The sequence below is a fragment of the Adiantum capillus-veneris genome, chromosome 7, assembly GCF_014529385.1.
Source record: "Adiantum capillus-veneris isolate H3 chromosome 7, ASM1452938v2, whole genome shotgun sequence".
In the NCBI taxonomy this organism is placed as follows: Eukaryota; Viridiplantae; Streptophyta; class Polypodiopsida; order Polypodiales; family Pteridaceae; genus Adiantum; species Adiantum capillus-veneris.
Window position 1 is genome coordinate 150,615,065 of NC_140937.1, and position 27,663 is coordinate 150,642,727.

Here is a 27,663-nt window from a genome sequence, read left to right on the forward strand (position 1 = left end):
GGATAGATGTGGCTAGTAAGTCCACGGCAGGACACGAAGATTATTTGATAACTTGCTATGTCTGCTCTTGAAAAACCGGTATGCTTTCACAAAAGCACACGCCATGAGCTCTGATACCACTGTAACGGGAAGGCAACACGTGCCAACAGAAAATAATAGACTGAATAGACTTTAGACGCTTCAAAACAACTGAACTGAAAGAGATGCATGACACATGAGACGGGAACTGGCGAAGTTCCACCCCAAGAGAGCACTAGCCCGAAACCTTGGCGCCCCTTTTGGTATTTCTTTATATTGCTTCAACTCAGTACAACGCTTGCACTCCCTCCTCTGCACTTTCACGCGTAAGCATACCAGAGAATGAGCCCATGGCCCATATTTAAAGGCTGTGGACCTATCCAAAAGCAGTACATGAAAAGTGTCAAGTTTTAAAAGCCTCTGATCCCCAAAAGCTTGCGCAAAAGGGCTGTTCGTACAATCTGCCATGTCATCAATAGTCAACACGATTCGCGAAAATCCGTACAGTCTATCACGTCATCAAGTTTGCCACAACATCAGCAATCAGCACGATTCGCGAAAATCCGTACAGTCTGTCATGCCATCAGACATCAGAGCAAATTGTGGACGTCCGTACAAAGCAAATCGCGGACGTACTTCATCAAGTTTTAACGCAAGAATATTGTGTGTGTGTGTGTGTGTGTGTGTGTGTGTGTGTGTGTGTGTGTGTGTGTGTGTGTGTGTGTGCGCGTGCGCGACTGGCTTGATTTGTAATTCCCTTAGGCTATTGGACCCCATCGGACGGGATCCCATAAGTTGGTGGGAAGTTCATTTAAAAATTAGGCCCACTCAATGAGGACCTACAAGCTGGTAAAACTTCTTCTGCTGCTTCTACTCTTAGGGTTTAGGCCCCTCAACCGAAATCTGCAGATCGACTAGGGTTGGGTCTAGGAAACCCCAACCTGCCGGGTCTTCAATGGCTTGACACATCTGTTTGTGACACCAAGCCTATAACAGTGGTATCAAAGCTCAAAGGATTCTTCTTCTATGGAGGATCCGATTTCCTCTGCAGCATACCTGGGTTCTCGCAGAGAATCTGACAAAGACGACACCCCTCTAACTGTTAGTCCACGGGGAGATGACGAAAAGCAAAATCCCAACTAGGGAACATAGGATATCAATGGAGATTCCAACAGCAGTAAGCCTTTTTCCGAGGAGTTTGGAGATTTTTGTAAATTTCTAGCACGATCTCAACAAAGCGGAGTACCAACATCAACTACAAGCTAAAACATACTCCAAGGACCCCAAATATGTGAATCACCTGAAGAATTACCCGCTTGACGAGGTTCATTCTAGATGGCTAGAGGCCGCCATTCTCCTCTAAAGTTAGTAATGAAGCACAAAGCAAAGCCAAGTACAGAAAACAGAGGCTCTACTCGCCAAAAGAGTTTGATGAAGCTCTTGAAAAGAAGACAAACCAGCTAATGAAAAGCATGAAGCACGCTCGAAAGAAAAGAAAGCAAATTTCCCCGGTTATTTGGCCCGAAAATTGACTTTCAAGCTGGCTAGAAGATCCAAGAAGCTTGTTTTTTTTGCAGATGACCCAAATTTTTCTTCGTATTCATAGAGTTCCGACAGTTCATCCTCTGCTAGTTCCAGTGAGGATGAGAAAAAGCGGAATAAGCGGAGAAAAAGCAAGAAAAGCAAATCTAAGAAAAACTCTAGAAACTACACAAAGCAATGTGAAGGTTCAAAGGAGGAGATCTCTTCCTCTTCTAACAGTTGCGACAGTGAGAAAAAGAACAAGAAGACCAATGAGTTCAAGGATTGGGGTCAAACAGTCAAGTTTGACAGGGTTTCAAGGTTTCAAGACACACATCGAGCCCTTGAATTCATACAGTAGTTTTACATCGCCTTCTCGGGAGGTCATTTCTCGGAACGCTCTAAAGTACGAAGTGCGGCATTTTATTTGAAAGGAAACACACAGACATGGTGGTCTTCTCTATTTTTGAAGAGAGACGCACCTAAGAAATGGATAAAATTCAAGAGAATTTTCACTTCTGCCTGGTTAGCAGAAGAAGATGTCATCACGGCTTGGCATCATCTGAGAATGAATAATGAAGACACTTTAGATGACTATTGTCAGAGGTTTTGGGATACCTATTTGCCAGTGTCCTCGTTTGAGAGGATCACTTTGAAAGACCAGATTGAGCGGTTCTCTTGTGGATTGCCAAAAGAAATTCGACGGCATTGTCTACAAAAGAAGTGTGATTCCATTCAGAGACTTATGGGACATGCCAAAAGAAGGTTTTGGTGTGAATGTCGGCTCGTTGACCTATCCTACAAACAAACTAGTGTCCACCTCAATGGGGCAAGAGTCTTTCAAGGAAAAGAAAGAACCAAGGAAACCATATGATAGTTTATCGAAAGTTCCAAAGAGGCAAGGGAGTCAACTAATAGTTTATCAGAGAGTTCCAAAGAAGCAAGGGAATCAGCTGATAGTTCATTAGAGAATTCTAAAGATTCCGATTGATGTAGCAATGGACAGGGAAGTCCCAGACAGCAACCAACAAGTCCCAAGGCACAAGAAAAGGGGACAAAAAGGCAAACTAGGTCCACCGATAATTTGGTCAAGGGGACTTTTTGGTTCTCGATATAAAGTGGATGGGGGGAAGAGAAACTTGCAGATTCTCTTCAAGTTTGAGTTGTACCTTGAAGCTCTTGGATTATTAGGATTGTCTATTCTGAATGTTACTGATGAATCAATAGGCTGAACCTGGTGTAGTGCGAACTGCACAAGATGAGAGCCACTCTACTCCTTTGTCTCAGGTTGCCTAGATTGATCAAAGTCACTAATTTCTACTTTAGATTTTAGGGGTACTGATAGGCTGACAGTTAGATGAAACATGCTCTCTATGTGTGTATTGCTAGAGTATGTGTTGGAAAGATGAAATGTCTGCAACACTTTGTCTAATGAATGATTTCAACCTAGTGCATCTAAACATCTATTAGAGATAGAACGATCTGAATATGATAGCTAAGTAAGATTGAAGTGAATGTGATTCTAGTGCATCAAGATTTGTATCTGGATGAGATCATCGGATACTCTTGTGAGTGCATCAGGTGGCCGTTCTGTGTCGACTCTCTTCTTCTTTATCTCTATATATCCAAGTTCAGTTCAGTTTTGTTGTTTCTATTCATGTGTTGCCATTGATGTCTCGCTTGGAGTGTCCAAGCATGTAACAATCTCCCTTGTTCTTGCATCACGTACCCTCTTGGTAGGGGAGTTGTAGCCCAATGGAAAATTTTAAACTAATAGAAGGATCTTTTTCTTCTGCAAAGAAAAAAAAACTCTTGTTGACAAAATTCCTTTGCATCCAAAGTAGGCAAGAGCTTGTGAAATTGATGAGTAATAAAGTGTGGAAATTAAACATGTACTATATCACAGCAAGATGTAGGAAGGTGATTTTTTGAATTAAAACAGGGACAAAGAGAGCAAGCCGAATTGATTACAAGGATTGCAGATTCTCAAAGAGTACAAAAAAGGTAGTGTTTTAGGTCATCTGTGGAAGCAACACCTTTTGTATGGCAAATACATAACAGGCTTCAAACAATGCAATATAAACAGACGAAGGACAACCAAAATGAATCGATGTCAGTTTTTAAGTTTATCACAGATGCAACATGTATCATTGTGGCAGATAAATGCGCTAGGTAGCAGATATCATTGTCCGATCACTCACATCATGTAGGTCAGATAGAAATAAGAAGATATGACTTAGTAAATTTGACAAACCACAAACCACAGATGAGGAGCCAAATTGTTATTTGCAAATCAAGGTCATTCCATTCAATAATACAATTAAGATGTCAATTAATTAAATAAAAATTACCTTGTTGTTTATGGTAGCTTGTAGAGTCTCCACTGATTGTTGCAAGGACCTAACCTCTTTTTTATACAAGTCTCTCTCTTGTACAAGCAGTGCCAGAGATCGATCTTCAAATGAGGATACACCCTTGGTTTCATGTACCTTTAACGGTTCTGTAGATCTTGTTTCTGGTTTCTCCTTGCAAAATTCAGCAGCATCTACTTTTTGGTGAAGCCTGTTGCTCTGCGCATTTAGAGCCCCTACGAGGCAAATGTCTTTGATCATGGCCCCACATTTATTAGTGAATCACACGTTTGCCCCTTGCTTCATTCAAGAACATCATACGACATTTCTAAGCATAAAAGACGAGATTGTGCTCTATTTTTGGATACTAATACGATACAAATCTGAAGGCAAGGCAAAAACCGCCCAACACACCCACCAACCCAAGCGCACCAAACCAATTCCGAACCTAAATCACCCATCATATAGCAAAAACAAAACACAAAACAAGCTGTAAACAGGCAGAACAGGCAAGCATACACACACGCACTGCAAGTGCTCTACTTGTCTGCCTTCACCAGATGTTTGTCCCTTGGCAGCACAGGTGACATAAGAGGGGAACAAACATCTGGTGAAGGCAACCAAGTAGCGCACTTACAAATCTTTAAACCTTAAGCGGGCACCGTAGTCGGAAGTTCAGTGGCCTCTCTCTCTCTCTCTCTCTCTCTCTCTCTCTCTCTCTCTATTTTTAGGGTTTCCTCACCACTTCTTTTGCTGTTTTTACGGTTTCAAAATTGCTTTTTGATTGTTTTTAGGGTTTTGTCACTCTTTTTTTACTATTTTTTAGGGTTTCAAAACTGTTTTTTTGCTGTTTTTTAAGGTTTTGTCACTACTTTTTGCTGTTTTTTTTTTGAGTTTCGTCACTGTTTTTTGCTGTTTTTCAAGGTTTCAAATCAATGTTTTGCTGTTTTTAAAGGTTTCACAAGTGTTTCTTGTATTATTATTTTTGTTGTCGTTTTAGAGTCTCTCTCTCTCTCTCTCTCTCTCTCTCTCTCTCTCTCTCTCTCTCTCTCTCTCTCATGATAAGCATCGGAGAAGTGCCAACGGCTTCCCTCATGTGTAAGAAGATGCATCCCTCGCCGGCCCCCCACAAAGCCTCTTTCATGCGGACAAGGAAGAGGATGTCGGCAATAGAGAAGGAAATGAGAGAATGGAGAAACGAAGTGGAAGAGTGGAGGAAGGAGTAGAAAATTATTTGCCTGCCTTAGACAAAGAACGCAAAATCAAACTGATACCTCCCTCGCTGCCCCTGCTGCCCCCCCCCCCCCCTCTCTCGCCATCGCTGCCCTCCCCCCCCTGTCCTCGCGCGCCCTGTGCCTGCAGCTGCTGCCCCCCACCCACCCCACCCGCTGCCCGCTGTGCCACCCAACCCGCCCGCTCCGCCCGCCTGCCATTCGCCCAGCCCGCCCGCTACCCCGCCCGCCATTCGCCCAGCCCGCCCGCTACCTCTGCCGCTCAGCCCACTACCCCTCTGCCGTGCCATATCCGCATTGCGCCTCCCCCCCCCCTCCCCCCGGCCTCCTTGGTTTTGTTTTTTTGCCTTTCTTCACGAAGATTTCCTTTAGCTGGCATTTGACAGTACTCCTCCTGGGACAGTGCTCGTCAAGGTCGTTGACAGTGTTATCTCTTTTTCCTGCTTTCCGACACAGATGGAGGCTCCAGCTTCGCCACACAGGGACTCACCAGAAGCCCCCTCGCCCGACCCCGCTGAGCCCACCATTCGACTTGCTCTCTCGCCGATAGAACAAGCGAGCCTTGCCGTAGGGGTAGAGCGATTGCAGGCGACTTCGGTCATCTCGCAGAGGTGGGCAAGATCTTGGATGTCCAGATTCTCGACAGGGGTACTATCAGATCGAGTTCGAGACCTCTGAGATGGCGTCGAAGGTCATAGCTATGGGTCCCCTAGCCATCCGAGCATCACGCGTCCACTTTCGATAGTGGCGACATGGTTTTGACCCGACTTCAAATGTTCTAGTAGAGGAGGCAGACATCCCCATCTCAGTCTGCTTTCCGTGTTTACGGAGGGAGTACCTACCACTTCTTTCCAGGATTGGCTCCGCCATCGGGACTGTCTTGGAGACACCTCGTACGGCTGCATTAGTAGCTACCAAGGCGGCTGGCATCCCCTCAGTTCGAGTTTTGGTCAGAGATACCGACACGCTCCCGAAGGTCATCCTGCTGCCTCGTGTTAGTGGGGGTTGGTTTAGACAGAGTGTGGAGTACTCGGGCCTCCCGAACCAGTGCTTCATTTGCCGACAGATGGGCCACCTAGCGAAGGCCTATCCACGGAGGAGGCCACGACCTGCACCACAGCCTCAACCTCAGCCCCAGCCTACCAGGGCTGGGCCGCAGCCACAGTCACCGACACAGTGCACACATTCAGAGCCACCCTCCGAGTCTGGGGCTCCAGCGGAGGAGGGGTAGCAGCAGGCCCGTGGCCATCGACGCCAGGGGCCACAGCAACAGCCTGGCACTCAGAGTGGCCCCCAGGTACCTACTCCGCAGCAGTGGGTTCCCACGGGGAACCCACTTAGAGTGGCCCCCAGGTGCCTACTCAGCAGCAGTGGGTTCCCACGGGGAACCGCTTTGGTCCTCTTGAGCAGGAGGAGTCCCCTACGCCAGCCTCCACCTCCGCTTCACCCTCGGCAGCCGCCTCCCCCTCAGAGTTACCCTCCTCCTCCTCATTTCCTCCCCCCCCCCGCCTGCTCCCGTCGCTTCTCCACCTCGCCTCTCTTCCTCTGTCGCCCCATCCCGCTCCCCCCAGCTCCTTCTCCCCCCCCTCCTGCTCCAACTCCACAGTCGAATCAGGAGACTGGTCCCTCTACGGCGGCTAGGAGATCTCTTGGCAGCGCTTTTTCCACGAGTCGCCTAGCAAGAGAGGGTCAGCCCTTCTTGCGGCCCCCTTTGCAAATTCAGACATCTTCCCTTGCAGCTATCCCTCGTGGTCTGACGAGCATTGATCTCCGACGCCACTGGGACTTCTTCGACTACGGATTCACTCGCTTTCTCGGCAATTCGCAGCAGACCACGAGGCAGCCTGCTCTAGGGTCCATGCTTTGTTCCTCGCTCCTAGGGAGACAAAGGCCTTGGACTCAACAATTGGTTTCTCCTTCCCCCTCTATGGTAGGGCCGAGACAGAGTGGTCCCTCGACTCAGTGTTGGGATGGTTGCATACACAGGTTCTCGAGTTCTCTCATCACATGGGAGAACTTGGAGTTACAGATTTGCTGCAGACTTTGTGGCCATTGGCCAAGTTTGTGGTGACACCCCCAGACACAGCAGGATGTAGGCACATTGTGGTGTACTTCTTTGAGGATACGCAGTGTTTGCCTTGCTATTTATACATTCATGAGGACTCCTGGACAGAGGAGGTTGCTTTACGCACGGCTCGCTCTACTTGGGCTTGGGCTAGGCACTCACTGCAGTCTCACCTATCTAGAGGACGCTCGGATGCGGATTACTCCCCATCCAAGCCAGCCTCGAAGATAGCACGTCTTGCTGCTGCGGCAGCATCTGTTCTCCCTCGCTCCCCATGAGGATCGTCTCGTGGAACGTGCAGGGACTAGGTGGGCCCCAGTTTCAGCGACAGCGGGGCCGATTGCGTCAACAGCTTCAGCGTTGCCTTGTGGGAGGAGAGATTGATCTCCTTATGCTTCAGGAGCACCATTTGTCTGAGAGCCGCATTCGGCGATGTGGTCAGATTATGTGTGGACGATATGATACCTTTTGGTCAGCTGCTTTTGGACCTGGAGGCATCCAGGGTGGGGTATGTATGACTATTGCGGACTCATTGCAGCAGGCCATTGTGGGCAGAGGGATTATTGTGCCAGGCAGGGCTCAATGGATTACTATGCAGGTTCAGGGTGGCCTTGTGGGCTTCCTGAACATCTATGCGCCCAATGTGGCGAGTGCTCGTGCAGAGTTTTGGTCACAGATTGTTGAGTCTTTGCCGCAGGCCGACCACTGGTGTGTAGGAGGGGACTTCAACATGTTGGAGGACCCTTCTGACAGGATTGGAGGCAACCATGATATTGTGCATGCAGTCGAGTTAGCAGCTTGGGAGAGGTTGTGTATGACTTTGAGAGTCTAGGATACATGGCAGCACTCTGACTTTGTGAGGCCTCCAGACAGTCTTGCCTTCTCTAGATAGGACCGCAGAGTGGGAGGAGTGAATCTATCGCGGATAGATCGCTTTTACACTAGTGACCACTTCAGTGACTTGGGGGGATCAGTGGGCATCCTGGCAGGGACATCCTTCTCGGACCATGCACCAGTGATGCTCACAGTGGCAGACAGGCAGAGGAGTGGGAGCACGATGCTTCGCATCCCAGAGCAGGTCTTGCTGGACTCAGCACTCAAAGAGAGGGTAGAGGCTCTCTGGACAAAGGGCATGGACAGCCAGGTTCCACCTGCAGACAGAGTGGCCTTAGGCCTAGCTCAACTGAGCCACTTTTTTCTTCAAGAGTCTCTGGCTCGCCGGGTTGGAAAGAGAGAGGAGGAGCAGCGTCTCAGACGAGGCATTGCTTCACTACAAAGGATGCAGGAGCAGCATCCAGACAGTCCATGGTTCAAGGAGCAGTTACAGCGGGCTTGACAGGAGCTTGCTAGCACAGAGGAGAGGCGTCACGAGTTTGCCTTCCACTGACAGGCATCTCAGTGGGATCAGGTGGGTGACAAAGTGACTGGGGCTTTTTTTGAGATAGCGGGACCTCGGCACTCGCATGCCAAGGTCAATCAGTTGAGGAGACCCGATGGGTAAGTTGCTTGTGAGCCCGAGGAGATGCGCCAGAGGCTAGAGATGCCTCTTCAGCTTGAGGAGCTGCACACGGCTCTTAGGGCCATTCCTCATGGTAGCTGTCTAGGTGAGGATGGGTTGACTCCCAGCTTTTTCTTGGAGTACTGGGACCTGCTTGGCCCAGATCTTTGTAGTGCCTTTCAGTACATTTTGCACACAGGAGTGATGCCTGATAGCATGAGTGAGGGCCCGATCTTCCTCATTCCAAAGGAGGGCGGCTCCTTGGATGAGATTCGGCAGTGGTGCCCCATCACCATCCTCAACTCAGCCTACAAAATTCTTGCCAAGGCTCTGAGTTTAAGGATTCAGCCACTTTTGGAGAGCCCTATACATGGGACTCATACAGGGTTTGTCAAGGAACGCAGTATCCTTGACAACATCTTCACTTTCTAGGAGACTTCTGCCCTGGCACGGCTCCGTGGGGAGGACCTTGTGATTCTGCTTCTCAATTTTGAGAAGGCATACGACAGAGTTGATTGGGACTTTCTAGAGGGCACTCTACGCAGGATGGGCTTCTCAGATGCTTGGATCAGAGGGGTGTCAGCTTTGTACGGACACGCTCACAGTCAGGTGCTTTTGGCAGGAGGTAGAGGTGAGCGCTTCATGCTCACACGCTCGGTCAGACAGGGTTGTCCTCTTGCCCCCTTTCTCTTTCTATTCTATGCGGAGGCGATGAGCAGATTTTTGGTGTCACAGCAGGTTGGTCTGCAGGGCTTCAGCAGTCCCTATTCGGGGAGATGAGCTACTGGACGCTGAGTTTGCCGATGACTCAGCCTTGTACTTAGAGGGCCAGGAGGCCAATCTGCACAAATGTGAGCAGGCTTTGGAGACCTTCTGTTGTGCATCGGGCGCACTGATCAACTGGAGAAAGACAGTGGCTTCCTCGGTTGGTAGTGCTCCTGTGCCAGATTGGATGCCAGCCGAGGGTTTCAGGTGGATTCCCCCAGGGACTACAATTCGGTACTTGGGTTGCCGGGTTGGTTTGGACTTGTCCCCCGAGCAATAGATTGCTCCTCTTCTCCTCTCCATCAGGAGAAAGCTATTACATTGGAGCTCAGCACGACCTTCGCTAGCTGGTAGAGTAGTAGTTGCCAACCAGGTGTTGTTGGCAACTATGTGGTACATCACTTCTTGCTGGATCTTCTCGAGTTGTTGTATCAGCCAGGTAGAGAGGCTGATCAGGAACTTCCTTTGGTCAGGTCGTGACACTCAGATTGCCCGAGCCAAGGTGGCTTGGTTGGTCATCACACTTCCTTGTTCTCAGGGAGGGCTTGGGATCATTGATCCAGCACAGTAGAGCAGAGCCCTTCTTGGGAAGTTCGTAGTCAGAGGACTTCTTCCAGGAGAGGAGCCCTCGAAGGAGTTCTTGCTGCAGAGGCTTCGTGCCAGGGTGCCTCAGTCAGGAGGCCCTTGGCAACCTTCGACCAGATGGAGCTCTTACGGCGTGGCCTAGAGCAGAGACAACCGACGTGCACGGAGGAGCGCCTACGGCAGCCCCTCGTCTGGAACCCCATGGTTAGCACTCAGAGAGGCCACTTGGTTGGTAGTCGGCCTCATGTTTCTTGGGGTCCCATGGCAGCAGGTCCAGCGCGCTCTCTAGGTGACTCGCTAGAGTTCACAGCTTTGTCAGAGGAGGTGCAAGGTTTCCAGCTACAGGGCATGAGAGGGGTGCAGAGCATGTGTCAGGGCATCAAAGAGTCAGTTCCAGCTGATTGGCTCACGCCTCTCGAGCCAGTAGCACCCCGGTGGATGGGAGCCTTCACACGACTAGAGGTTCTCATTTCAGTCAGGGCTTGCTCAGAGTCTATCTCAACCCTGTTCTTCGAGCTTCAGGGTGGGGGACGACTACAGCGAGTTGCAGTAGAGGCCCCGCAGGTAGCAGAGTGCTGTTTTCAGAGGATCCGAGTAGTGGGCATCTGTGGGAGGACCTGCGTCATAGACCCTGATGCCACCCACATCTACTAATCTTTGTAGCTCTATTTAGGAGAGTTTCATGTATTGAAAAGTGATAAGATTACTGCAATCCTACTTAAGGGTGCTGCTCTAGAAGAAATGTGTCCCCTACCTCCAAATTGATCCTCTAATAGAGGGAGCCTAACTGCATAATAACGCTTTTCTGTGTCTATGTAATTGTAGAAAAGCCCAAGGCATCTTTTATCGACATAGTCTATCACCCTGGATAGAGGCCCAAAGTCCTCTTTGACAAGACAATGAAGTCATCTTGTTACGTCCCTAGACATCATGGTGTAACACCAATGTGGATTGCAATGTGGCACTACCCTTGTGGCATTGCCCATGTGGACTGCCCCTATGGCACCGCCCATGTCCATTGCCATCTAGCACTTCCATGCGGATTTCCATGTGGCCTCACGCCTCAGTACGAGTTGTTTCTCAAAGTCTTGTCAAGTTTTTCATCTTTTTTTCGGTCCGGGCAATTGTAGAAAAAGCCAGACATTTGCGTAGTTATGTTCTCGAGATCCAGACTAAACTCATGCAGGTATGTGCTTAGTCTCGGACACCGCAAGGAACAACTTTAGGTATAGGGGTAAGGAACGTTAAAATAATAAAGTGACCCAAAGTCCTTTAAATATGAAAAATTTGTAAATGACTCTTGCCGTAGCATCTTCTCTTTTAAGAAAACTTATGTGGGTTGCATTCCTTGACTCCTCTTGATGTTCTATCCAATTCCACCCCATCATGCCAAGTGGACTCCAACATACAGGGCAGCATTGAGAGACGGCACCGAGCTTTGATTTGTTTGTAGCGGCCAAGACCATGTTACCATACATAGGTAGTAGTGATGTGTGTGAACACACTTAGGACCGCCGAGGCATTTTTTCCCTCACTAGGAGGTTTCTTCCCCCGTGCATTGTATATGCGCACATCATTCTAGGGCTAACTTATCTTTCATTGCACACTAAGTAATACTACTCTCTGTTATGTGCCTTGAGCTTCCTTCGTCTTCTCCAAGCTGTGTGCGTTTATTTGCAACCCTATTTCCAACAATTGGTATCAGAGCAGATTACGTCCGCCCGGGCTTTGTCGTCAACGTCGCCAATGCACGCCTACTCACTTTCTCAGATTTCAGTGAGCTTTGGTGAGCATCAGCAGATCGACAAATACTTCGGGTAAGCTCATAGAGCTTAGTCTCCTCAAATTTTTCATTCGGACTCATTTCGGCCTCCATTTCCACTACCACGTAGCACTACGCAATCGATTTTGTTATTTTGTGTAGTATTTCTGTCAGTGCTAATTTCTACATAACACGTCCCTTACAATCTTCTACGGGTTGTGTTACATAACACGTGTTGGTGTCGCTTCATTTCTCCTCTTTGCAGGTAGTTTTCACATCAGGTGTAGGCATTCGCCATGGCTGACAACAGCACAGAAGATGTTTGCTACTAAGGATAAATTGGATGGGGACAATTACCCAACGTGGGCTTACACAATGCAACATGTTCTTGTGTCAAAGGGCATTTGGAATGTTGTGCAAGGAATTGATGTTCTAAGGATGTAGGTGATGTTGAGGATGTTGCAGGTTTTGGTGGCAGGGTTGCTGCTGCCAGAGCTGTTTTGCCTATAGCAAAGCAAGCTTATTGGGATGTTAGAGATACGTAGGCACATGCATTGATTGCGTTATTCGTAAAGCGCACTATTACTCCTCACATTCGTTCAGCTAAATTTGCAAAACAGGCTTGGGATATTCTTGCTGGTCTTTATGCAAGTCGCAATGAGGCTAAAATTGCATTGCTGCTAAAGAGCAGGAGTCGATTATGCATGAGGGAGATAAAATGGACACTTTCCTTGGTGGTATCAAGGATATTAATGAGCAACTTATTTCTGTAGGCGGAGTCATTTCTGACAGTCCCCCTGTGCAGACCGTTCTTGATGCTTTGCCAAATCCTTACCAGATTTTTGCTAGTACTTGGAGACTTAGACCAAAGGAAATCCATAAGTTGTCAAGTTTGATATATTATGCACATTGTTGTTGCAAGAGTCACTTTCAAGAAAAAACAGGGTTAAAATATGTGCAGTTGAACAGATTTTTATTGTTGCTCAGAGGAAAAGTGGTAACAGCAATGTAGCCACTTTTCATAGTTCTTCGACAAGAAATCACATGTTTCCAATGATTTTGCTAGCAACACCTCATCTGGGGATTCTGATGAAAAGGGCAAAAAGAAGATGTGTTGTCATTATTGTAAAGCTAATGATCACTTGATCAAGCAGTGTCCGAAATTGAAGGCAAAAGCGGTTAAGAAAAAAGAGGGTGGTTCCACTACAAGTGCAACAATTGTATGTGAGGCATATGTAGATGCAGAATAGGCTTTTAGCCCATAGTGCACTTATGATCCTTTTGTCCATGATGCCTATATGTCAATTGTTGCAGATGCTCATGTGGTACTTTGAAAATGGGCTGTGGTGCTACAAAGCACATTACCTCTCATCATGACTTATTTACCGCTCTCGAAGATGTCCCTCGTGGGAATTCAATCACTTGTGCCAACAATGCCTCTTATCTGGTCAAGGGAGTTGGAAAGAATGTGCTGACTACTGCGAATAGCAGTTTTTTCACACTTGATGATGCACTTTCCGTACCCGGAATAAAAAAGAACCTTTTATCTGTATCTGCACTTGAATAGACTTGGTCTTGTTGTCAAATTTGTGGATGACAGTTGTACAATTCATGATCTCAGTTTTGGTGATGAAATTGTTGCATCTGAAATTTTATATCATGGGTTGTATAAGCTCACTTTGTAGGACGAGTGTGGGCAGAATTTTGCAAATGCAATTGTGAATTCAAAGGCTGTTTCAGATGCAAAACTTTAGCATGCACACTTTGGGCACTACATTTTCTCAATTTGCTGTGTTTGCAAAAATCTCATATGGTTGCTTCTTGCCACCTCTTGAAGCACCTGTGAAGCATGTTTGTGAAGGCACCATAAATCCGAAAGGGAAAAATCTGAATTTTGAAAACACTAACAAAGCAGCAGCTTTTGGTCTTTCAAAGCACTTTTTAAGAAACGATCATAATAAATTATAGTACAAACCTATGATCCAGAGTGAACCTAGAGGTTAAAACCAAAAAATGATTAGTATTAAGGCTCCAATCTTGCATAAATGTTACACGTTGATGGAGCAAAAGATGTCGTGCGCACACTCACACACCCAGACAACTCAACACCACACAAGGAATTTACTTAAATTCCAACCCACACACCATCACTCAAGACCTCAATAAAACTACTACCGACACGCTCAATTCAAACTCCAAACACCTCGACCTACAAGCCCTTGCTTGCCCACAAACAATACAAGGTGAGTCAAGTTGATCGACACTTGAAATCACACTTGATGCTGACCAAAATATACAAGAAAAACCATCAAAAACTCAAAAACTCCAGCCACAAAAGGCCTCCTCTCTTAAAACATTGCAAAGCCTTCACCAAACTCCATTCTATTGGACTCTTTGGAGTAGCGCCAACCCTAATGGCACCGATACAGGGTCACATAGTCTTCCGGAAAGACGCACCTTCTTCCCTCAATTCCTCGCACACACACACATCCATGGAAACCTAAGAACTTCCATAGACTCTCCCACGTGCGAAATTGAAGAAAGAACGCTTTCATTCACTCCTCCACACACTCGAAAATAGGACGCGAACGCGATGGGACTGCACTAGACCACTTGTAGTAACCCTGCTTCCTTCCACACACAGAGAGGTGAAAGTGCCGAGTATTGGCTTCAAAAATTCTCCCTCATCTTGAACACACACGGCATCGTGAGTGATGTGGTAATTTACCCCCTTTTCACACCTTTTTTTACCATTTTCTAGCCCAATTTAGTAATTTTGACCCCCCGCGAGCATTTTTCGCGGGAAAAACCCCAAACAGACTCCAAAATTCACAAAAAAAAATTACGGTTAATCCTTGATACCCAAAGTCCTTTACCACATCCCCACATTCCATTTTTGACCACTTCTAGGGCGATGCACGCATCACCATAGATCAGGTACTGTAAATAGATAGTTACCACATGTGTTAAACTTCTCGGGTAGGATGAGGGTGCTCACACCTCCCACTTGCATTATTTACATTCTAGAAAGCTTAAACGCATTCCCTAGAGCCAAAAGAAGCTACCAAGAACCGTATCCACGGCCCCAATACCCTATCCAGGCATGTACATGTGCCCGATTGCTAGCACGCGAACCTGACTATTCACAATGTGTACACGTTGCATCTTTTTTAAAACTTGAAACCGCTTTGCAAAGCTCCCAAATGCATGTATTTACATCATTCTGTACATATGACCATGCATATACACGCTCCTTTGTACACGCCGAAAGCGGTCTATCATCATTGCCTATCCTCTAGGTGCAGCATTTATGCTCAACCAAGAGACTATTTGCATCTGGAACCATATCCCTCGCAAAATATTTCTTCAATCTATAACCATTTACTCTATAGTGCAAACGTTCTCCTGACAATTTTTCCAACTCAGATGTGCCATTAGGAAATACATGCTTCACTCTGTAAGGACCCAAACATTTGTCCCACAACTTCTTTTGAAAAGTAAAATCCAAGCGAGAGTCATACTTTATCACCAGATCTCCCTCTTTAATCTCTTTCTCTGGCAACCTCTTATTCATTTTCTCCATCCTTATCTCTGCTTATTGAAGATAATAATCACTGGCTTTCTCTCTATTCATTCGCAACAACTCTAGAGAAAGAATTCTTTCCTGCAGCTTGTCATTATGCGAACCTTGCATTCTGCACAGCAATTTCAAGGCATCAACTGCACCTATATGGGCATAAGAGCTTCCTTTTCATAAACAAGCTCATATGGTGTAAATTGTGTAGACGCTCTATACGCAGTTCTATAAGCCCACAAACACTTTTCCAAGTCCAAGTCCCACTCTTTAGGATACTCTCTAGCATACTTTGATAGCATCTTTACAACTTGACCATTACAGTTTTCAACCAACCCATTGCATTGTGAGTAGCAAGGAGAAGAATGCCTATGCTGAATTTTCAATTTCTCCATGAGAGCAGCAACAAGTTTTCCCTCAAACCCTAGTCCACGATCAGAAATGATAACCATAGGAGCTCCAAACCTGCAACACACCTGTTCGTACAAAAAAGAGGCTACTCTTTCCGTTGTTACATCTTTTACCGCTCTTGCCTCCACCCATTTTGTCAAATAGTCCACAGCAACAAGGATATATCTTTTGCCATTGTTGGTTCTTGGCATTTGGACCTACAGTATCCACGCCCCAAATGCATCAAAAGACATTATAGTTTTCTGAGGGCCAGCCAAAAGCTTTCGATTTGCAAACACTCGGCACTCATGGCATGACTTGCACCAAAAATAAGCATCTCTCATCATAGAGGGCCAACAATAACTTGCTCTCAAAATACGAAAGACATCCTGATCCTTGTCTTGATGGCCTATTTCTTCATGGCAGTGCTCCAAAATAAAGCCTATCTCTTCTTTGTACGGCACTTTTCTCAAAATGCTATCCTTGCATGATATCCTCACCTACCAATGTGTAGTTTCTTGCTTTTGCAACTATTCTCTTATGCCGACCCTCTGGCATGTCCTCTGGACATTGCCCTTTACAAGAAATACTTCTACATCTTGCAATGATTCCCTTCCTGCATACAAGGCTTCCTTGACCTTTAAAGGAGCTACCAAGGCATCTAACTTATCCCTAGCCAGCTCATCAGCTTCTTTATTTTGCTCACGAGGAACATGCTTAAACTGTATCTTCTCAAACTCATGCAAAAGCTTCTTGATGCCATAGAACCACTTCTTCAAATTGTCTTTCTTAACAATCCACAAACCAAACAACCGATTCATGACTAGCAACGCATCCCCTTTTGCAATGACCCTCTTCAATCCAAACTCAACACATTGCTTCAACCCAAGAGATACTCGGCCTTATTGTTACTTTCCGCTTCATCAAGATTGTAAGCTCTAGAACAGATTAAATCGCCTTTTGGGTTCTTAATGACTATCCCACCTCTTGCCTTTTGAATAACTTTCCTGTATGCACCGTCAAACATCATTGTATACGCATTTGTAATATCTACCTCGTCTTCATGATCATTCTTGTCAACCCTTGGGTAAGATGGAAGCTCCCCTCCCTTGTGTACCACTATGTCCGCCAAGTAAGCTTTAACAGAATGATCCACTTTAAGCTCAAACTCATACTCTTGAAGCTCCAAAGTCCACTTTAAGATGCGCTTTCTAGGCTTCAAATGTTGTACTGCATCCGGCAAAAGGTTTGGTGTGGTGAGCACATAGAACTTTTGGGGCAACAGATAGGTTTTGAACCTCCAACAAGCAAGAACCAAGGCAAAGACCCACTGTTCCATTTCTGTGTAGGATAACTCGCTTACATTCTTCATTTTGCTCTCAAAATAGACTGGCTTAAAGTTTCTTCCTTGCTTTTGTAAGAGAACCGACCCAAAAGCTATTGACCCCACACTAATAGATACACAGAAAATCGATTGCAAGTCGAGAGGACTCATTGTTGGTAATGCACACAATACCTCCTTAACACCATCAAAAGCCTATTGCATATCTTCATTCCACTCAAACCCTTGAACTCTTTGACTCAATTTCTGAGAAGATACACATACTGACATAGCATTCCAAAAAAACATGACAAGTACCTGAGCTTATACACAAATGATGCCAAATCCTTTGTGTTGCTGGGCGGATCCATAAGCAACAAAGCCTTAACTTTCTGTGGGTCGGATTCTATTCCATTTTGGGAAACCACATGTCCTAGTAAATGGACTCTGGCATGAGCAAACTTACACTTCTTTGGGTTGAGTTGCCCACCCTCTTGTTAAAGCCTCCCAAAACTCAACCTCAACTTCTCCAAATGTGTGACCCTGGAGCTATAACATCCAATGTCATCCATGAAAACTCGAATGAACTTAACCAAGTAGGGACCGAACACTCTATTCATTCCATCCTTGGAAGGTAGCATATGCATTAACCAACCCAAAAGGCATTCTTTTGTAGGCAAAACAACCCCAAGGAGTAATGAAGGTCGTCTTCAATCGATCTTCAATCGCTATCAAGATCTGAAAGTAGCCTGAAAATCCATCCATGATTGAGTAACGTTCATGACCTGCAACCTGATTAAGGATTTCATCTAGGAAGGGTAGTGGATAATGATTCCTTTTTGTGCCGGCATTTAAAGGTTTGAAATCAACAAATATCCTAAATCTTCCGTTCTTCTTGGGCACAATAACAACTGGAGAGACCCATTCGAACTCCTCCACTCGAAGATGAAATCTGCTTCCAAAAGCTTCGTCACCTCTTCACGAAGTTCTCTCGTGAATGATCCCCCAGCCTCCTAAGCTTTTGAACCTTTGGCTTGGCACCTTCTTTTATAATGATTCTATGCTCGACCCCTTTAGCTCCTTGTAACTCTGTATATTCAGTGGCGAATAGCTTTGGAAACTCCGTGAACATGCGTTCATACTCCTCCTTTTCTTTCTCTGTCAAGTCCTCTCCTAGCATGCTCCTTGCGTTCACTTTGGCAAGCTCTACGATTGCTTTTGTATTATTCTTCTCCTCCTTGACCTTCACCTCATGCATCAATGCTTCCTTTTCGACACTTATCCCAAATGAATCAGACATAACTACATCAAGCCTTCCTCTATACTTTCTTCTGATGATGTAGACGAAGCATCACTATCATATGACGTAATTTCTGTCGAATCTGTATTTTGTATCTCCAATAGGGGCTGTATACGGCTCTCCTGTGTCTTCATGTTGTAGACAATGGTCCTTCCTTTCTCTTGGTCGGGGATGGTGATCAAGCCCATGCCCCAATCCTGCTTAGCACCAAGGGTTATAAGCCATGGCCCCCCTAAAATGATCGGATAAGCATTCTCACCCGCTTGCATCACATAGCAATCAACCAAGCACTCAATCCCCAAGACTTTTTCTTCACATCTTTAGCTATCCCGACACCTTGCCTTTTTGTGGTTGGCCATCCTCATATGGATTGAAGCATTCACTGACATCTTGATACCTACTTCCTTCATGATAGCCTCGGTCATGACACGCACCTGGGCACGACCATCCACATATGCTTGCACTTCTGTTTTCTTTCCCAACATAGATTCAACTATTGGCACCGTATTCATCGGGTGACCAACCCTCAAGGATGACACCATGCTTTGATGTTTTTCCTTTTTGGAAGGAAGCCGCGTACTCACACATTTGGTCCACTGTCTTCTCAATTTAGCGTTCAAAGCCACCAACTGACCAAAAGATATATTGGTTTTTTGATTTCGTATGTCGTCGACAATATCATAGTCTTCAACACCTTGGCCAAGGGGGTAGTCCTTTGGACCTATTTTCCTTCTTCATCGCCTCTTACTACTCTCTGGTTTGTCTTTTACTTTAGCCTTCCCTTTCCTTGCTCTTGTTCCCCTCTCTTTTTCTATCATGCCTAGCTCTCTTATTGGCCAGAACATCCACACCTTGATGCTCAAGGGTAATGATGTTGATAGCCCTACCTTCTCCATTTGCATGCAACGGTTGTGGTTGTTGTTGCGGCGGCGCTGCTTTTAGTGTCCGCTCTTGATGATTTTCTTCTATTCTCTCTCAACCACGTCCATATAAGAGGTATATCCCTCCTCTTTCTCTAGGTGGCTCAAGACAATCAGGGACGTAGTGACCCTCTTCATCACAATTGTAGCATCTGCCTTGTAGCCTCTGTCGCCTACCTCTCCCAGCTGGCCGATCTTCTCTTTGGTTCCTATTCATTATATTAATTCTTACTTCTTGCAACTGACCAACAAGATCATGCAAAACCCGGGCTGTAACAGGATCCGGGCCTTGAACCACTCGCTCCATCCTATCATCCACTGCCACAGGGACCATTGGTTGCACCTCAACTGGCTCAGCATGTGTCATGCCTTGCTCCCACCTTCTCTTGATCTTCTTGCTCTTGGTCTCTGCACAGCTCTTTCAAATGTAGCAGGCTCCTCTTGATCGACCTTCTCCCTTACACTTGGATGGGCAAAGGATGATGGAGCAAAAGATGTCGTGGCACACTCACATACCCAGACAACTCAACACCACACAAGGAATTTACTTAAATTCCAACCCACACACACCACCACTCAAGAGCTCAATAAAACAACTACCCACAAGCTCAATTCAAACTCCAAACACCTCGACCTACAAGCCCTTGCCTGCCCGCAGACACTACAAGGTGAGTCGAGTTGATCAACACTTGAAATCCCACTTGATGGTGACCAAAATATACAAAAAAAACCATCAAAAACTCAAAAACTCCAACCACAAAAGGCCTCACCAAACTCCACTCTGTTGGACTCCTTGGAGTAGCGCCAAACCTAATGGCACCGATACAGGGTCACATAGTCTTGTAGAAAGTTGCACCTTCTTCCCTCAATTCCTCGCATACACACATCCATGGAAACGTCAGAACTTCCATAGACTCTCCCAAGTGCAAAATTGAAGAGAGAAAGCTCTCATTCACTCCTCTACACACTCGAAAACAAGACACAAACGCGACGGGACTGCACTAGACCACCTGTAGGAACCCTGCTTCCTGCCACACACAGAGAGGTGAAAGTGCTGTGTATTGGCTTCAAAAATTCTCCCTCATCTTGAACACTCACGGTACCGTGAGTGATGTGGCAATTTACCCCCTTTTCACACCTTTTTTTATCTTTTTTAGCCCGACTTTGGCAATTTTAACCCCTCCGCAAGCGTTTTTCGCGAGAAAAACCCAAAACGGACTCCAAAATTCACCAAATTTTGTACGCTTGATCCTTGATACCCAAAGTCCTTTGCCACATCCCCACATTCCATTTTTTACCACTTTTCGGCCGGTGCACGCATCACCGCAGATTAGGCACTGTAAATAGATAGTTACCACATGTGTCAAACTTCTCCGACATGACGAGGGTGCTCACACCTCCCAATTGCATTATTTACCTTCTAGAAAGCTTAAAAACATTCCCTAGAGCCAAAAGAAGCTACCAAGAACCGTATCCAAGGCCTCGATACCCTATCCAGGCATGTACATGTGCCCAATTGCTGGCACGCGAACCTGACTATTCACAATGTGTACACGTTGCATCTTTTTTAAAACTTGAAAGAACTTTGCAAAGCTTCCAAATGCATGCATTTACATCTTTCTGTACATATGACCATGCATATATACGATACTTTCTACACGCCAAAAGCGGTCTATCATCATTGCCTACCCTCTAAGTAGAGCATTTACGCTCAACCAAGAGACTATTTGTATCTGGAACCACATCCCTCACAAAATATTTCTTCAATCTATAACCATTTATTCTATAGCATTAACGTTTCCCTAACAATTTTTCCAACTCATATGTGCCATTAGGAAATACATACTTCACTCTGTATCGACCCAACCATTTGTCCCTCAACTTCTTTTGAAAAGTAAAGTCCAAGTGAGAGTCAGACTTCATCACCAAATCTCCCTCTTTAATCTCTTTCTCTGGCAGCCTCTTATTCATTTTCTCCATCCTTATCTCTGCTTGTTGAAGATAAGAATCACTGGCTTTCTCTTTATTCATTTGCAACAACTCTAGAGAAAGAATTCTTTCCTACAACTTGTCATTATGCAAACCTTGCATTCTGCACAGCAATTTCAAGACATCCAACTGCACCTATATGGACATAAGAGCTTCCTTTACATAAACAAGCTCATATGGTGTAAACTATGTCGACACTCTATACGCAGTTCTATAAGCCCACAAACACTTTTCCAAGTCCAAGTCCCACTCTTTAGGATGCTTTCTAGCATACTTTGATAGCATCTTTACAATTTGCCCAATACAGTTTTCAACAAGCCCATTGCATTGTGGGTAGTAAGGAGAAGAATGCCTATGCGGAATTTTCAACCCTGGTCCACGATCAGAAATGATAATCATAGGAGCTCCAAACCTGCAACACACCAGTTCATACAAAAAAGATGCCACTCTTCGCGTTGTTACATCTTTTACCGCTCTTGTCTCCACCCATTTTGTCAAATAGTCCACAGCCACAAGGATATACCTTTTGCCATTGTTGGTTCTTTGCATTGAACCTACAGCATCCACGCCCCATTTTGCAAATGCATCAAAAGACATTATAGCTTTTTGAGGCTAAGCCAAAAGCTTTCGATTTGCAAACACTTGGCACTCATGGCATGACTTGCACCAAAAATAAGCATCTCTCATCATTCAGGGCCAACAATAACTTGCTCTTAAAATACGAAAGACATCCTGATCCTTGCCTTGATGGCCTGTTTCTTCATGGCAGTGCTCCAAAATCAAGCCTATCTCTTCTTTGTACGGTACTTTTCTCAAAATGCTATCCTTGCATGAGATCCTCACCTACCAATGTGTAGTTTCTTGCTTTTGTAACTATTCTCTTACGCCGAACCTTTGACATGCCCTCTGGACATTGCCCTTTACCAAGAAATACTTCTACATCTTGCAATGATTCCATTCCTGCATACAAGGCTTCCTTGACTTTTAAAGGAGCTACCAAGGCATCCAACTTGTCCCTAGCCAATTCATCAGCTTCTTTATTCTGCTCACGAGGAACATGCTTAAACTGTATCTTCTCAAACTCATGCAAAAGCTTCTTGATGCCATAGAACCACTTCTTCAAATTGTCTTTCTTAACATTCCACAAACCAAAAAACGGATTCATGACTAGCAATGCATCCCCTTTTGCAATACCCTCTTCAATCCAAACTCAACACACTGCTTCAACCCAAGAAAAAGCGTAAGATACTCGGCCTCATTATTACTTTCAGCTTCATCAAGATCGTAAGCTCTAGAAAAGCCGAAAGCGGTCTATCAACGTCTAGTCACATTTTAATATTTCACCAAGCATAATTCCTCAAAGATGTTGAATTCTCGTCCTACGATCATATACGTTTGAGATGCTCCAATGGCGTTCTGATGAAACAATTAGCTACTGTAATTTAGTGATAATGACCAAAATTTTTGAAGTTGTGCCAAATTTTACAGCAAATATCCCAATGAAAAATGTAGATATTTAAGGTTCATAGGTTTTGCAATCAAAGAAAATCTCCTGCTTGTGCATTTTGTAAACGTCATTACTTATTTCCTCAACATTATTTAGATTACATACACGTATATACAACATGATCGAAGCTTTAGTATAATTAAATAGGCTGCATATTCTTTCTAGGCCTCATATTTTAATTCTTTTACACAAACATTGTATCAAATTCACCATTTGAAAACTCTTTAGTCTCATAGGTCACTTTGGCCTTTTTGAAGACGTTAATATATCATTTCATTTCTAAGCTTATGGCACATATTTTGAAAAACAGATAGTGCAAACCTAGCTAGAGTATTTTTATGCGCTCCAATTCTTTATCATAATAAGCTTAAGCCATTATTAAAGTACTCTGGTTGATGTCAAAAGAATTTTTCCCAATCCTTGGCAAGGTCCACAAAGCATTTCATTCAAATCTAGAAAAGGGACATTCAAGAGTACTGTTTTGGTACCAAAAGTAGTGCTAGTTAGGGAAGGGCTTTTACCCTGATGCAGCTTTTCTTTTCAGTTTTGTGCACACTTAATGTGACCTCTGCCCCTCTTTATTCAGGTTGCATGCAGCGATTCCATATTCCAAAAGTAGGTGAGTGCTAAATAGACTCCATAGAGCTAAAGATTAGGCTGCCGGAAGCATAAATCTAAAAACTCCACAACCCATGTATGTACATGCAAAAAAATGAAGAGGCCTTAAATGTCCATGGCTCAAAACTTAGCCAGAAAATTCTAAAGTCATCGCAAGCTCCAGATCTCCCCATCCATACAATATAGTGATGTGCCCTGACATGAAGCAAGAATCTGAAGTATAGCAAGGCATATCTGCAAGTTCTAGGTCTTCCAAGACACTCTGCCTGCACCTCCATCATGTCAAAATCTTTTCACAGGGCCTCAGACTATCCTCGTGCCTATACAAGCTACCAAGGATATGTCAAGGAATATGTTGCGCTCCAAATGACTTAAGTACAGAAAGACCTATTCTTGAATTTCAAGGTGTCATCTGAATGTTGGATGCAAACAGTCGCTTGGCACTTTCAAATAAAATAATCTATTTCCCTATCTAAGCATAGCCCCCTTGTGGTTCAAATTTTCACATGCAGAAATTTTAACTATGTAAGCACAATACGTCTCTTTTTGCTCATCCGAGAAATTTTCTCCCTGAAGAATGTACTGTCACAATTTGCTAAAAGCTTCAATACACAAAAACGCAAATATAGCATTCAAAGAGTTGTGGGTGGGTTGAAGGTCCCAGCCCAAATATAATGCAACAGAAATCACAAAAAATAACAAAAAAAGAGCACCTTTGGTTGTTTTGACAACAAAACCTCGGAAGTTGAAAGTTACCTGAGTCGTCCCAGCGATCTGCTTGCTTTTCAGAATGTGGCTTAGGATGTTTGGTGTTTCGCCAGCCCCAGCCCTTGTCCTTTTTCTCCTCTCCTCTCTCCTCAATGCTATCAGTAACCTCCATAAGCAACTGACCAGCCATTTTCCGTTTTCTGACTTCTAGCTCTGGAAAAACAAAGCCACACAGCAGTGACAGAACAATGATTCTATTACTCATAAGATTTGTTGTCTAAAAAACAGCAGAGTGCATTACCAGCAAACTTCGGTAACTTTCGCAACACAAACAGATCCGCAAACGTGAGGCCTGCAAAAGCAAGAGATTCAATTGAAATAGAAGTATGCAATGTAATGTCAGAAAGAAGTTTATAATGAACTACCTTCCCCTCCATAACCACCAAACATATAAAGAGCCTGATTATGTGCAACAAGGCTATGAGCAGACCGACCAATGGGTGAGTCGGTTTTGGCAGCCTCAACTGATCTTTTCCTTGAGGTTTTTTTGGCAGTGGGTGAAGAGTCCGACCTATCAATCATATGCCACTTCAAATCCAGATTTGCAGCATCACTGCATACAGAAGGTACCTGCAAAACAACTTGTTGAGAGCTCACAGAATTAATACACACCATCAAACCTAGCAAAAACGATCCACTTCTCATTACCAAGGATAAAATCATGAACAAATCATATCATCAGTTCCTTTTTTTTTTTTGGTGAGCAGTGACTGTAGTTCAATCCACAAGAGAGCTGCAGAAGGTCATTCAGCTGATTGCCAGATTCAACAGAGGCATGACCATGCACTCGTGCTTTCTTTACTACGTAGATGGTAAAGAAGGCTATTGATAGGATGTCGCAAAAGGCTTGCTGCTGCTAGTGCTCACCCCCCCCCCCCCCCCGCCATCACATCCTCTCCCCCCTCGTAGCTCGCGAGGCCCTGCTCCACCCCCCGCGCGCTGCCCACTGCCCCCCGTTTCTTGCTCCCGCACACCCGTGCTGCCCCAGCCCGCCCACACCCCCCTTGCTCGCGCTCGCTGCCCTTGCCCGCCACCCCCCTCATTTGCCTGCCCTCGTGCTCCTTTCGCCATCGCTGCACCTGCCCGCCCCTTGGCCTCAGCCCTCCGACTCACCCCACTGGCTCCTGTTCTCTTTACACCTTCCGCCTACCTGTAGGCTGTTTTTTCAGCTTGCTGGTATACGCCTCGACACCAACGCCCCTGTCTTCGTCATTCCCGAAGGTTCCTGCACTTGGCTCTGCAACACTGTTTCTTCGGACAGTGCTCGGCGTGCTCGATTGCAGTGTCTCTTGACCGTCCGCTTCTTCGTCACAGCAGTAGACACAGATGGAGGCTCCAGCTCCACCACAGAGGGACTCATCCGAAGCCCCCTCGCCCGACCCCGCTGAGCCCACCATTCGACTTGCTCTATCGCCGACAGAGCAAGAGAGCCTAGCCGCTGAGGTTGAGCGTTTGCAGGCGACTTCGGTCATCTGCAAAATTCTCGGCACCTGTCCTAGCAGAGGAGAGCTGTGAGACCTTCTCCAGGCCCGCCTTCTCGCAGAGGTGGGCAAGATCTTGGATGTCCAGATTCTCGGACGGGGGTACTACCAGATCGAGTTCGAGACCTCCGAGATGGCTTCCAAGGTCATAGCTATGAGTCCACTGGCCATCCGAGCATCACGCGCCCACTTTCGACAGTGGCGACATGGTTTTGACCCGACTTCGGATGTGCTAGTAGAGGAGGCAGACATCTCCATTTCAGTCTGCTTTCCGGGGTTTACGGAGGGAGTACCTTCCACTTCTCTCCAGGATTGGCTCCGCCATCGGGACTGTCCTGGAGACACCTCGTACGGCAGCATCAGTAGCTACCAAGGCGGCTGGCATCCCTTAGGTTCGAGTTTTGGTCAGAGATACCCACACGCTCCCGAAGGTCATCCTTCTGCCTCGGGTGAGTGGGGGTTGGTTTAGACAGAGTGTGGAGTACTCGGGTCTCCAGAACCAGTGCTTCATTTGCAGGCAGATGGGCCACCTACGAAGGCCTGTCCACGGAGGAGGCCACGACCTGCACCTCAGCCTCAGCCCCAGCCTGCCAAGGCTGGGCCACAGCCACAGCCAGCGGCATAGTGCACAAATTCAGAGCCACCCTCTGAGCCTGGGGCTCCAGCGGATGAGGGGTGGCAGCAGGCCCGTGGCCGTCGACGCCAGGGGCCACAGCGACAGCCTGGCACTCAGAGTGGCCCTCGGGTGCCTTCTCAGCAGCATTGGGTTCCCACGGGGAACCGCTTTGGTCCTCTTGAGCAGGAGGAGTCCCCTACGCCAACCTCCACCTCCGCTGCACCCTCGCCAGCCGCCCCACCTTCAGAGTTCCCCTCCTCCTCATCCTCCCCACCTCGCCCACCTGCCTCTGTCACCCCACACCGCTTCTCTTCCCCTCCACCCCCCCCTGCTCCTTCTCCCCCTCCTCTTGCTTCAGTACCACAGTCGACTCAGGAGACTGGTCCCTCGCCGGCGGCTAGGAGATCTCTTGGCAACGCCTTTGCCACGAGTCGCCTAGCGAGAGAGGGTCAGCCCTTCTTGCGGCACCCTCTGCAGATTCAGACTTCTTCCCTTGTAGCTATCCCTCGTGGTCTGACGAGCATTGACCTCCGTCGCCGCTGGGATTTCTTCGATTACGGGTTCACTCGCTTTCTCGGCGATTCCGCAGCAGACAACGAGGCAGCCTGCTTCAGGGTCCATGCTTTGTTCCTCGCCGCTAGGGGGACAGACGCCTTGGACTCGGCAGTTGGTTTCTCCTTCCCCCTCTATGGTAGGACCGAGACAGAGTGGTCCCTTGACTCAGTGGTGGGATGGTTGCATACACAGGTTCTCGAGTTCTCTCACCACATGGGAGAACTTGGAGTTACAGATCTGCTGCAGACTTTGTGGCCACTGGCCAAGTTTGCGGTGACACCCCCAGACATAGCAGGATGTAGGCACGTTGTGGTGTCCTTTTTTGCTGATACGCAGTGTTTGCCTTGCTATGTATACATTCATGAGGACTCCTGGACAAAGGAGGTTGCTTTACGCACGGCTCGCTCTGCTTGGGCTTGGGCTAGGCACTCACTGCAGTCTCGCCTATCTAGAGGACGCTCGGATGCGGATTACTCCCCATCCAAGCCTGCCTCGAAGATAGCCCGTCTTACTGTTGCGGCAACATCTGTTCTCTCTCGCTCCCCATGAGGATCGTCTCGTGGAACGTGTAGGGACTAGGTGGGCCCCAGTTTCAGCGACAGCGGGGCCGATTGTGTCAACAGCTTCAGCGTTGCCTTGTGGGAGGAGAGATTGATCTCCTTATGCTTCAGGAGCACCATTTGTCTGAGAGCCGCATTCGGCGATGTGGTCAGATTATGCGTGGACGATATGATACCTTTTGGTCAGCTGCTTTTGGACCTGGAGGCATCCAGGGTGGGGTATGTATGACTATTGCGGACTCATTGCAGCAGGCCATTGTGGGCAGA

General features: G+C 46.4%; 1 protein-coding gene across 7 annotated transcripts in view; it reads right to left on the minus strand.

Annotated features, from left to right (window-relative positions):
- LOC147454806 (uncharacterized) overlaps positions 1 to 27,663 on the minus strand; it is a 185,805-nt gene that overhangs the window by 69,183 nt on the left and 88,959 nt on the right. For 6 of the 7 annotated variants that reach the window (XR_015188699.1, XR_015188700.1, XM_086516645.1 and 3 more), the window contains exons 6-9: positions 24,550 to 24,754; positions 24,426 to 24,476; positions 24,173 to 24,337; positions 3,891 to 4,141 (exon numbers count right to left, since the gene is read on the minus strand). Coding sequence is in view for 5 of the 7 variants with exons in the window: in XM_086516645.1 (XP_086372771.1) it covers positions 3,891 to 4,141; positions 24,173 to 24,337; positions 24,426 to 24,476; positions 24,550 to 24,754 (672 nt within the window). In the remaining 2 variants the exon portion in view is untranslated. The remainder of the gene's footprint in view (positions 1 to 3,890; positions 4,142 to 24,172; positions 24,338 to 24,425; positions 24,477 to 24,549; positions 24,755 to 27,663) is intronic. The other variant, XM_086516646.1, reaches the window with a different exon arrangement.